The sequence below is a fragment of the Electrona antarctica genome (genome assembly GCF_951216825.1).
Source record: "Electrona antarctica genome assembly, chromosome: 5".
NCBI classification, from domain to species: Eukaryota; Metazoa; Chordata; class Actinopteri; order Myctophiformes; family Myctophidae; genus Electrona; species Electrona antarctica.
The window spans coordinates 54,418,097-54,431,056 of record NC_136810.1 but is presented as its reverse complement, the minus strand read 5'-3'; the positions used below and the strand labels follow the sequence as shown (position 1 = coordinate 54,431,056).

The following is a 12,960-nucleotide window of genomic DNA, read 5'->3' as shown; positions in this document are numbered from 1 at the left end:
TGTATGATAAAGGATGCTGTGAACCTTTGACTCAAGCAAAAACAAACAAACAATTAGAAATGTAATTGGTGATAAAGTCTACACAAATATCAGTAGTGTACTGAACACAGTAGACCTAGCCTGGAAAACAGAAAACCCCTGGGGTTTGCCCTGGTCTGGCACTTCTCACTTTGAATTACATTTCACTCACCCCAGAGTTCCGGGTGAATCTGTTTGTAACCCCGCCCCCCTTGGAAATAAATCTTCCACACCGAAGTTCCAGACTAATAGCTACGCAAAGTACGCAGTACCACCACATTTTGGTGGTCAAATGCGGAAGTGCAACTGAGCGCTCAATGTTAAAGCCCAGCTGCACGGGGTTTCCCGGTCATGAATACACGGGTCCGCCTGTAGTCCCTCTTCTTACCACTAGGGCCCAGTGCTTCAACGTTGAAGAGCCTCACTGGGGCCTTGGTAAAAACAGAGAGATGTGTCGGGTCCGCGACGATAGCTGATCACCGCGACGAGTGACGTAATGTTGTAGCTTTCTAACCTTTAGAAAACGACACCGCGGCGATAAGCTATCACCTCAAACGGGAGTATGAATAGGCCTTTACGCTCACGATGCTCAGGATGCCTCTCTCTCTCTCTGTCTCTTTCCTCCAGGTCTGTTCATGTCGGGATTGACGGTCATTATCCTCATCACTCTGTTCCTGCTGGACACGTTTTGGATCCAGGGTCTGCCGTGGAACCCGGAGTGTCTGCCCGTCTACACCCAGTTCATGGTCAAGTTCTTCATCATAGGTGTGACGGTGCTGGTCGTGGCTGTACCCGAGGGCCTTCCCCTGGCCGTCACCATCTCACTGGCATATTCAGTTAAGGTACAATTAAACAATGACATGTGTTGTTGTTGTTGTTGTTTTAGTAAATGTAATGTTTAGGGTCTGCTAATCCGACTGAAGGAATGCAGCTTGTACCAGCCTGAGACGCAGAGCTGCTTGACTTATGTCAGGGCAAAAAGATCCCGTCTGCGGTCTTCTCGTCGATTCAGTGGCAGTCCATCGGTTTATACATCAGAACTTTCTTATATTTTCTGTGTAGTCGACTGTATTAACACTACTACTGCCCCCTACACCTTGCCCAGCTATTTGTTGCTTCCTTTTCAAGGTGACACAGTGACTCCATTGTTGTGCAGATAGATTGTGCAGATAGCAGAGATATCAGCGTTAGAAGATTGTGGCTCCCATCCGCTATAATGGAGGGGGAACACTTTTGCTGACGGACCAACCGGACGTGGTTTCGAAAGTTGCACAACAGACGCGATCAGACTGTAGTGTGTCACTCGCTGATATCAAACAAATATAAAGCTTAAAAGACGGAACATCTCCGTCCTGGGCAGTCAACAGATGGGCTTAAAAGACGGAAGATTTCCGTCCTGGCAGTAAAAGTGTAAATACGTTGACTCCATCCATCATCAACCGCTTATCCGTAGTCGGGGGCAACAGCTCCACCAGACTTCCCTCTCCAGAGCAACATTAGTGACTTCCTCCCGGGGAATCCCGAGACCCTGGGGTCTCCTCCCAGTGGGACGTGCCTCGAGGACCTCCCTAGGGAGACGCCCGAGAGGCATCCTAACCAGATGCCCGAACCACCTAAATAAATACGTTGACTGTATTTATGAAATAATTTGTGCTTTTGCGTATGAATTAAACAAGGAATCAGTGTAACACACATTTTGCTCTCCCGATCTCCCTCAGAAAATGATGAAAGACAACAACCTGGTGCGTCACCTCGACGCCTGCGAGACCATGGGCAACGCCACGGCCATCTGCTCGGACAAGACGGGCACGCTCACCATGAACCGCATGACGGTGGTGCAGGCCCACATCGCAGACCGACACTACAGGAAGGTCCCGGAACCAGACCTCATCCCCGACAAGATCCTCGAGTTGCTCGTCTTGGGTATCGGGGTCAATTGCGCCTACACCACTAAGATCATGGTGAGTTTTTGATTTTTTTTTTCTTTCTTTCATTTTTTTTTTTTTTTTAATATTTTATGACCTTCATTACACCCAAACAACCTGAACTTTGAACATTCTGTGGATTTTCTGTGGTTTGGGGTTTTCTCTGGGTGTTCTGAAGCCTTTTGAGCTGCAATGAAAACAGGCAAATCAGAGCACTTGTTTGAGCCAGAAAACCCCAGACCACAGAAAATCTACTGAATGTCAAAAGTTCAGGTATATATTTTTTTGTCTTGAAGAGGAAGGTAAAAGCAAGCACTCGGTTGAGTATTTCCACGTCATAATGTCACGGGTGCACGGTTCTGGAAGATACACTTGAGTGCTGGTATTATTTTCTATAAGAATATATTTTTTTGTCACCAGACCTTTAAAGTATTCGGCATGAGCTTTAAATTCATCCAGAAGAGCTCAGCGTGTAAAGTAGGGCCAAAGAGAGGAAAGCAAGGTGACACTCACTGCTGGTCACTCAGAAACTGATTTAATACTACTGATGTTAATGGAGAATCCGTCAGACACAACATAAGACTTTGATACATTGGATGTTAAATTCAAAGTATCTGTAATTAGGATGATTATAAGAAGAGTTGGTAGGTTGGTAGGTGACAACAGCTCTACCAGTGAGCTAAACTGAAAACTGTTGCATAATTTTCTCTTCTCTACTATCTAATAATTGTATAGTAAAGAAGAGAAAATTCATGAATCATCATGAATTCATTCTCCATGCTTCCTGGTTCCAGCCTGCAGAGAAAGAGGGTGGTTTCCCGCGTCAGGTGGGCAACAAGACAGAATGTGCCTTGCTGGGCTTCTCCAAGGACCTGCGCCGCGACTACCAGAAAATCCGCAATGAAATCCCAGAGGAGAAACTCTTCAAGGTTTACACGTTCAACTCTGTCCGCAAGTCGATGAGCACCGTTCTGAAGAACGCTGACGGCAGCTTCCGTATGTTCAGCAAGGGAGCCTCCGAGATCCTGCTCAAGAAGTAGGTGTCCTAAGTATTGGTGGCTTTTAACCCAATTTGGGCGGGAACCCCTTTTGGTGTTTTAAGCATTATGTTTTAGCTGTTGAAAAATAGCAGCTCTACAAGCTCATAGCGTGGCACCGAGTGCCGCGCTACGAGCTTGTAGGTCTGCTATTTTTGAAAAATCGTGAAAATGTGGCCCAAATGTTTGAATATATTCTTTCAGAGCGAACGTTTTTAACTCATATCTTTGCTTCTGGGGGGTCCCTGGAACAACATATTTTCAGATGGGGCTCGGCGGGCAATTACATGGGGGTCCTTGACATGAAAATGAAAAACTACTGACATAGAAACATGGGTTTTTCAGAAAACTGTCAAGATTTAGAAGACATTTGTAGAATCATCCTCAGGTCTAAATGGGTAAAATGTCTTTTTTCCAGGTGCTGGACTACATTTGCTAGCAGCCAATCATGTTTTTCATGATTGGCTGCCTCGTCTCTAGGCTGCCTCTAAGCCAATGAGAGACGTACCCATAAAACCCATAGTCTGGACGGCATGAAACCCAAACTCTGAACGCCACCCACGTGAAGCCGTGAGCTGATAGGCACAGGCTGCGGCACACACACACTGATTATACTGCAGATGTTCATATCGAGAGCTTTCTGCACCTGGCAGTTATGACTGAGTCATTCTTGTTTATTTTTACTTCTTTCCTTTCCTTTTTAGATATCCTTTAGATGTAATGTATTTGGCAGGGGGCGCAGTTCATTTCAGTCCTTTCAGCATCCTACTACTTTTGACCTGATATGAATGCTCCAAACAGGGTGATGATGGGGGTCCCTTATGATGCTCGTGGCTCTTTGGCAGTGTTGATTTAGTCAACTAAAACTGTGGCGAAAAATGTCCGTCGACTACCTTTTTTCACTGACGAAAACTAAATGGAAACTAAATGAAAACTAAGCTACAGTATGGTGATTAAAACTAAGACTAATTATATTGGCAATTTCGTCAACAAATAAAAACTAGTCTAAAATGTTAGGAAGGGACTCGTGGACAAGAGATCCAGTATAAGCCATTTTACACTTGGTTTGCATGCTGAACATAGCAGATCTACAAGCTCACAACGCGACGCAGCGTGACATGTGAGCTCGTAGATTGGCTACCAGAATACATTTTAGTCGACTAAATGAACTGTAGATTTAGTCGACTAAAATCCTATGATATTTAGTGACTAAAACTAAATGAAAACTATTCAAGAGACTAATGACTAAAATTAAAATCAAAATTTGCTGTCAAAATCAACACTGCTCTTCGGGTATAGGAGAAGAAACAGGGTGATGATGATGGGGGTCCCTTATGATGCTGGTGGCATCCTTACACTCAATGTTCATTTGAGTGTTAAGGAGCAGCACGGACACTAGGTTCTGCCTTCGGGGGCCTTAACCCATTTAGACCTGACTTCGAAATTTAAAAAAACGTCTTCTAAATCCTAAAAGTCATGGAACCCAAAAAATATATGTAATTGGCCACCGACCTCCATCTGAAAATATGTTGTTCCAGGAACCCCTCAGAAGCAAAGATTTGAGTTAAAAACGTTTTAAAAAATAGCAGACCTACAAGCTCGTAGTGCGGCACTCGGTGCCGCGCTATGAGCTTGTAGATCTGCTCTTTTTCAATAGCGAAAGTATTACTTACTTACTTATCCCCATTACGCCGGCTGGCGCATAGGGCAGCAACAAAGTTCCTCCACTTGCATCTGTCTTTGGCCATCTTCTCTATGGTCCCCCAGCTCTGATGTTGTTGCTGGAGCTCCTTCTCGACCGTCCTACGCCATGTCGTTTTGGGCCTGCCTTTCTTTCTCTTTCCCTCTGGGGTCCAGTGTAGTGCGACTCTTGGTATAGCATTGATGTCCATTCTGAGCACATGTCCAATCCAGGTCCACCTGCGTTTATTGACTATACTGTGCATGTTGTCTTGTTGGGTGATGTTGAGGAGGTTTATGTTTGAGATGGTCTTGGGCCAGAATATGTGTAGGATCTTTCGCAGGCATGATGTGTGGAAAGTGGATAGTTTATGGATGTCGTTTTCTGTTGTTTTCCAGCATTCTGCACCGTACAGCGAAAGTATACAGTAACATAATGATTAAAACACCAAAAAGGGGTTCCTGCCCAAAATGGGTTAAGACTCTTTGACGTGTTGTATTAAAAGTTAAAAACGTCCTTGGCCGTATATATACGAAGCTTCCTTCTCGTTCCTCCCAGATGCTGCAGAGTCCTCACGGCCAGTGGCGAGGCCAAGGCGTTCAAGCCTCGGGACAGGGACGACATGGTGACGAAGGTCATCGAGCCCATGGCGTCGGAGGGCCTGCGGACCATCTGCCTGGCCTACCGGGACTTCCCCCTGGCCGACGGAGAGCCCGACTGGGACAACGAAACGGAGATCCTCACGGGCCTCACCTGCATCTGCGTGGTGGGCATCGAGGACCCCGTCAGGCCGGAGGTAGGACCACACATTACGACAACAAGGTTGAACACGACGCATTGCTGTATTATCACACTCTGCAATGATTCACATTTTGAAATGTGATGTAGTAGTAGTAGGCATGTAACGATTCACTCAACTCACGATACGATTCATATCACGATATGAGGTTCACGATACGATTTTTCACGATATTTTAAGCAAAAAATATTTTCGAGAAAAATTACCTTTTTTTTAAATTTTTATATCATTTATCTTCCCGCCCCTTTTTTCACATTTTTTTATTTAACTACATTGCAAAATAAGTAGCATTACTTTTGACAGTGCAGAAACATAATTGCCTTCCTTGATGAGCATCAACGACCATCATCACCTGGGCACAGTCACACACAGCTCCCCGCTACAGTGCTCTACTACTGAAAGTGACTCTCATTTCTCTCCAAAAGCACTTGAATATGATGGAATATGACTAAAGCTCACATTTTACATCACACACCATAATTCACTAGCCCCCCTAAAAAAAGAAAAGGTTTTTTTTAATCGATTTTTTTATTTCAATAAACCGATTCATATCGTCGGGATTAATATCGATATATATCGATATACGATATATGCCTACGTTACATGCCTAAGTAGTAGTACTAGTAGTAGTAATTGTAGTAATAAGTAGTAGTAGCAATGGTAGTAATAGTTGTTGTTGTAATGTTCTATTTAGGCCTTGTTATTTTTTCATTACCAATTTTTTGTCTGTGCACATATAATTCTTAATTTAACGTTTATTATATTGCACTCTAATGTACAGAATATGCTATATAAATCTAGTTTGATGATTGTTTGATTGATTTTTTCTAAATTTTTCACGATTCACGATTTTTGTAACCCATTTTTTACACCCAACTCAATTGTCTAGTGTAATCCAGGGCGCTACACTTCCTCTGCCAACCTGGGGAGAGCAACGGACTGACCTCATGCTTCCTTCAAGATGCATGAGGAGTCCAAGCTGCTTCTTTTCACCTGACAGGGGGGGCGGGAGTTTCCCTGGTTAGACGTAGCGCGTGGAAGGAACACGTTATTCCAACCAGTTCCTTTCCCCTCCATCAGGCGCCCCGGCTGGCCAGGGGGAGACCAGGATTACTGCATGTTTTTTTGGGGAGGGAAAAAAATGATTGATTGATCGATTGTAGTCAATCATTATCACGGTGTGACTTGGTGCAGGAGTGTAATGCAGGGAGCGAACACCGGAGTACTGGAACAAGACTTTAATAAACGTTCACACACAGGAACTTAGAACACAAGATGCCTCGCAGGGCTTGTAGAACGACTCAACGAGCAACCAAGGATATCACGTACACCACACGCGACGCGTCAAAGGACGACTAAGTTAACACACAGATCTCAACACAAGACACACATAAATAGCAACAGGCCCTGATGGCATAATAGTCCGCAGCTGAGTCCAGAATTAATCAGTCTCTCAGGGGGGGGGGAACACACAGGGTGGTAAGGGGCAAACATAAGGACGGCGGTCCAGGCGTGGTACGTGCTAGGACAGGACGTGACAATCATTGTTTTTTCCATGTTAGGTGCCAGATGCCATTAAGAGGTGCCAGCGCGCCGGCATCACGGTGCGCATGGTCACCGGAGACAACATCAACACAGCCCGCGCCATCGCTCTCAAATGTGGCATCCTGCACCCTGGAGACGACTTCATCTGCATAGAGGGCAAGGAGTTCAACAAGAGGATACGTAATGATCTCGGGGAGGTAGGACGTGTTCTAAGTGGAGAATGATGATGAAATGATGCAAATTCTTTACTGTTTGATCAAATTTGATGAATATTTCTCATACACTATTAAGGCACAAAAATGAAACGTAGCTTGCGGAGTTAGTTCAGTCAGGTATACTCGAGGGGTTAATATGCTGCGTTACTATGTGGGCGTATACAGTGTTATGCAAGAACCATTATGTCAAGCGCTGACGTGGAAATCAGCTGACCGATTGGGCTATTTAAGCTCACCTAAAGCCCAAACCACACCACAGGGTCGGGTCGGGACAAAACGGTTTTTTTTTAAGGTCAACCACACCAATGCAACTCCTTGCAACTCAATGAGTTGCATTTGTGTGGTTTATCTTAAAAAACGTTTAGTCCCAACCCGACCCTTTGGTGTGGTTTGGGCTCAGGCCCGGCGCCAGGATGAAATGACTGAAGGGTCAAGGAGGTCGGGTTGAGGGGTCAAGTACCCCCTTTGACGCCTCCTGGCGCCGGGCCTGTTTGGGCTTAAGACTACATTCTTCCTGCGTTCCTTGTTGTTGTTATGCAATGTTTGCTCCCACCACCACCGGTGGGCTCTGCTATTTCTGTTCTCCATGGGTGGGTTGTTATTGTCTCCACCAGGCCGAAGGCATGGGGAGAGAGTATGTTTTGCACTCCGTCCGTCCGTCCGTCCGTGTGTCCGTGTGTGTGTTCGTCCATCCGTCCGTCCGTCCTTCCGTCTGTGAACAGCTAATCTCCGGCACCGTTAACCCGGTCGATGCCATATTTTGCACACACACTCCCTGGATGCCAACGATGAACCTCTGCCCCAAAATTTCCAGAACGGCCTTTTATAGCGCCACCAGGAGGCCGCTTTGTGCAAAACAAGTTTTTGGACAGTACACCTACAGATTTTGTCCAAACATCACGCAAATTGGTACACAGTCTCTCTAGAGCCATTCAACGAAACGGGTCTTTCAGATTTCTCAGACTCCATCCTGATTGGCTAAGATTGGCTTCCAAAGTTCGCAGGAGGGCTCAGTTTCAAACAAAATGCTGCAAATCATGAACACATTGTGTGATTTCCGTGAAATTGTGCACGCACATTCCCACTCGGCCGAGGAAGAAATGCCACATGAACATTTTCAACTCAGCCTCATGGTGGCGCTATAACTGGCCGAAAAGTGTTTTTACCTCTAACTGCACGGATCTGTGGATAACTTTGTATGCCAACTCCCTAGAGGCCAAGGAAAAACCTTTGCCTGGATTTTTTCACATCTGCTCTTTATAGCGCCACCAGGAGGCCGACCTATGTAAAACACATTTTCTAATATTACTCCTTCAGATTTTATCCCAATTTCACGCAAATCGGTACACATGCTCTTCATAGTCATGTGATCAAGACAGGTTTGTTTGATTTCTCATAATCCACCCTCATTGGCTACGATTGGCTTCTAAACATTTCAGGAGTAGCCCGCTTTGTACCCGTTTTGTACAAATCGCCACAACTACTCAACGCAGCGTCCGATTGTGGTAAAACTGTGCATGCATATTCCCACTAGGCTTTGGAAGAAATGCCACTTGACAGTTTTCAAATCAGCCTCATGGTGGCGCTACAACAGGCCAAGCCGCGTCACACACACACACACGTTTATATTGCTCCTAAACATCACACACACACTCCTATCCCCCTGGTGGAGACCTGTGCCCAGAAGGGCACTTTTTATAGTTGTATATCTATCTCCCTGCTGTTAATGGTCAATGATGGTTGTCCAATTGTGCCGAGCAGGGAGAAAAATGTGTTGTTTTTCTTTCTTTTTTTTCTGCAGGTTGACCAAGAGCGCCTTGACAAGATTTGGCCAAAACTGCGTGTCCTTGCGAGATCCTCTCCAACGGATAAGCATACTCTAGTGAAAGGTATGCATGCGGTTTCCCTCTGGAATTCATTGGCAAATGTGATTAAGCTAAATCTGATGAATCTAACGCCTCTTTTACACGGCGACCATCTCCAGATAAAACGGCAAAGTCCTGTTGCGTTCTCAATTTTTATTGACCCTTCACACGAGAACGCACACTTTATGAATGTACGTTTTGCGGATTCACCGTTTTGCCTGTTTACATGGAGAAGGGATAAAACGGCGTTCTCAAAGATGTCCACTCTGGAAGGTGGTTTCACTTTGTTGCGTTTTCACCACCTGAAAACACCATTCTCGTCTAAAGGGACACCAGCAAACAATACTTTATTTATCCGTTTTCTATGAACACCGTTCTCGTGTAAAGACCACCTAAGAATCTTGACTTGTGTCCACAGGTATTATTGATAGCACAGTGTTGGAGCAGAGACAGGTGGTGGCCGTGACAGAGTCTTGACTTGTGTTCCACAGGTATTATTGATAGCACAGTGTTGGAGCAGAGACAGGTGGTGGCCGTGACAGGAGACGGAACAAATGATGGCCCTGCCTTGAAGAAAGCCGACGTTGGTTTTGCCATGGTAGGTATTATAAAAGCAATGCATTGTTGCTTATATAAGTTATAAAGCCTTCACTAGAGCATACAGTACATACAGTACAGTACATGCCGCACCTTCACTTAACCCATTTAGGCCTGACGTCGAAATAATATAATAATAATAATGAAAGAATATAATATTCAAAGATTTGTGCCGCATTTTTACGATTTTTCAAAAATAGCAGACCTACAAGTTCATAGCGCGCCACTCGGTGGCGCGCTATGAGCTTGTAGATCTGCTATTTTTCAATAGCTAAAGTATAACGTAATGCTTAGTTAAAGAGGCTGTAGTGGAAACAGGAAGTACCCTAACCCAGTATGAGTAGGTCTACACTCAGCATAACAGTTTTGGACATATTTCTGTAGGTTTGCACCCGCCTCTGCTGTGCATACTGTAGCAGAGGCACTGAGGCAGTGACCACAGTCCACAAACACTGACAAAATAGCATAATAGTAAATAACTAGAACTCTGTCGAGTGCCTACTTGCTTGTTGCGCACTAGTAGGCCTACTAGTGCGCAACAAGCAAGTAGGCACTCGACAGAGTGCCTACTGTAGACTCGACAGAGTGCAAGTACTGTAGACCGCTACAAACTTTCAAATCTCAGCCTCTCTGTGAAAGAACGTTTGCAATATTGAATTATTAGTATTTTGAAGTATGGTAAAATCTTCTATCTATAAAGGAAATACAGTCCCATCGTTTTAGAAGTGTCCAGAATCCACTTGTAGTTTCTCAAAGAAAAAACGTTTGCAGCAGCAGTGTACTTCTGTGTACAGGTATATAGGTGTAGTTGTAGTTCTGTGTCTGCTGACATCAAGTGGATAAAGTAAAGAACTGCATTACTGCAAACATTTATTTCCCCCAGAGATAATATAGCAGGACGGGCGACCATTTTACACAAGTACTTGCATAAGTATGTGTATACTGTACATGTTGTGCACAGCTTTTTCTCTCACAATTGCCTAAAAAAACGAAAACAAGGAAACTCAGAATTATGATACATCTTGAGAATGGGCTACTGAGAGTGTATGCAGTTGCATGCCAATTTGTGGTTTGTGCCTGGCATTGTGTGCAAAACAAGCCACTTCTTGCAATCTTTGAAAGCCAACTGTAGCCAATCGGAATAGAATTATGAGAAATCTCCAGAGGTGCTTGTAGCATTTTGTGTAAAAACTAAAACGTCATCATGATCGTGACAGCCCTATACCACCAAGGCTGTAGGCTACACATTATTTGGTCATGCTCAGTATGTTTACAGAAGAACAGAACAGTTTCACATACATAATTATTAGGTCTGGTCCATAGCTCTAATGCCGTGTGCATCTGATACAGAGGGGGGGGGGGGGGGAACCAGGAATTATGACAGGCATAGACTACTGCCGTCAAAATATGACTACAGTATTATGCATGTCTTAAGTACCAGGTCTTATTACTTAACTTAAGACCTGGAGGCGTGGTCAATGCTGTTTGGCCACTCAGAATAGCCAAATGGCATTGATCACGCCTCCAGGTCTTAAAGGACCACTTCACCACTTTTCAACATCTCTTCATATAATTGGTCCTCACTAATGTTCATGATAAAACACCACCATTTTTGTCTCCACCAGGCCGAAGGCATGGGGAGAGAGTATGTTTTGCACTCCGTCCGTGTGTCCGTCCGTCCGTCCGTCCTTCCGTCCGTCCGTTATCAGCTAATCTCCGGCACCGATCCATGCCAAACTGTGCATACACACTCCCTGGATGCCAACGACGAACCTCTGCCCCAAATATTCCTCAACGGCCTGTTATAGCGCCACCATGAGGCCGATTTAGGCAAAACACATTTCTGTAGATAACTCGTACACATTTTATCCATACATCACACAATTCGGTATACACTATCTCCATAGTCATGTGATCAACACGGATCTGCACAATTTCCCATCTTCCATCCTGATTGGCTAAGATTGGCTTCCAAAGCTCACATGATTGGTCCGTTTCGAACAAAATGCCACAAATCACAAACACAGTGTCCAATTTCCATGAAATTATACACGCACATTTCCACTAGGCCGAGGACGACATGCCACAATTTTTTCCCCAAATCAGCCTCACGGTGGCGCTATAACAGGCCAATTTCTGTTTTTACCTATAACTGCATCAATCTGTATACAACTTATGTATGCGCACTCCCTAGAGGCCATGGAAAAACATTTTCCCTGCATCCTTCCACATCTGCCGGTTATAGCGCCACCATGAGGTCGATTTCTGCAAAACACATTGTTTATGTTAGTGGCACAGATTTCATCCAAATCTCACGCAAATCTGTACACGTGATTTCTGTAGTCATGTGATCAAGACGAGCCTGTTGGCCTGATGTCCTGCTCATCCAGAATTCTATCCTCAGAGATGCTATGAGTGATCTGGCACATGTTTATATTACTCCTAAACATTTTGCCAAACATCACACACACTCCTATCCTCCTGGTGGAGACCTGTGCCCAGAAGGGCACTTTTTCTAGTTTTCTACTCGGTCTGTGGTCTCATAGGAGGGCTGTGGGCAGTTCAGACACCCGTCCACCAGTGACATCATCGTTAAACAGATTTTTTTTAAAACAAGATTTGTTTTAAAATATATTTAGATTGTTATTATCATGAGAACTATGGCTTCCATTTTTGCATTGCAACTTTTCAGGAAAAGAAAGCCTGCAGTTTCTATTAGCTTGGATTCCCCATCGATGATGTCACTGGTGGACGGGTTTCTGAACTGTCCACAGCCCTCATATGAGATACAGACTGAGTAGGAAACAAAATTGTGGTATTTTATCATAACATTAGTGAGGACCAATTATATGAAGATAAGTTGAAAAGTGGTGAAGTGGTCCTTTAAGTTAAATAATAAGACCTGGTACTTAAGACACGCATAATACTGCCCCAAAGTGTTTGAAGTAGACACTCATGCTTTCTAAGGTGTGATTTGGGGCCGTATAAGATCAATACAAAATGAATATCAACATCCGAATATATGCTGTCAAAATATGCACTAGTGTCTATGTTTTTTAAATAGACACTATAGTGCTTTCTAGGGTATGATTTAGGGCCCTAAAAGATGAATACAAATTGAATATCATCATCTGTATACTGTTAGATGGGGAGGGGGGTGAAATTATGACAGGCAGTTACTGCCGTCAAAATATGACTCCAGTGGAAGGGCAACACGTCTAAATATATCTGACACTGACACCTACGGCGAGTGTCGCGGCGGTGCCGTGTCATTTGTG

The 12,960-nt window shown here is 44.4% G+C and overlaps 1 protein-coding gene across 1 annotated transcript in view; it reads left to right on the top strand.

Moving 5' to 3' along the window:
- LOC306923217 (plasma membrane calcium-transporting ATPase 1-like) overlaps positions 1 to 12,960 on the top strand; it is a gene marked incomplete at both ends in the record, with an annotated part of 58,170 nt that overhangs the window by 34,954 nt on the left and 10,256 nt on the right. Inside the window, 7 exons of the mRNA XM_079501243.1 lie at positions 646 to 860; positions 1,737 to 1,979; positions 2,738 to 2,979; positions 5,220 to 5,457; positions 7,023 to 7,202; positions 9,022 to 9,109; positions 9,577 to 9,683. Of these exons, the coding sequence (XP_079357369.1) occupies positions 646 to 860; positions 1,737 to 1,979; positions 2,738 to 2,979; positions 5,220 to 5,457; positions 7,023 to 7,202; positions 9,022 to 9,109; positions 9,577 to 9,683 (1,313 nt within the window). The remainder of the gene's footprint in view (positions 1 to 645; positions 861 to 1,736; positions 1,980 to 2,737; positions 2,980 to 5,219; positions 5,458 to 7,022; positions 7,203 to 9,021; positions 9,110 to 9,576; positions 9,684 to 12,960) is intronic.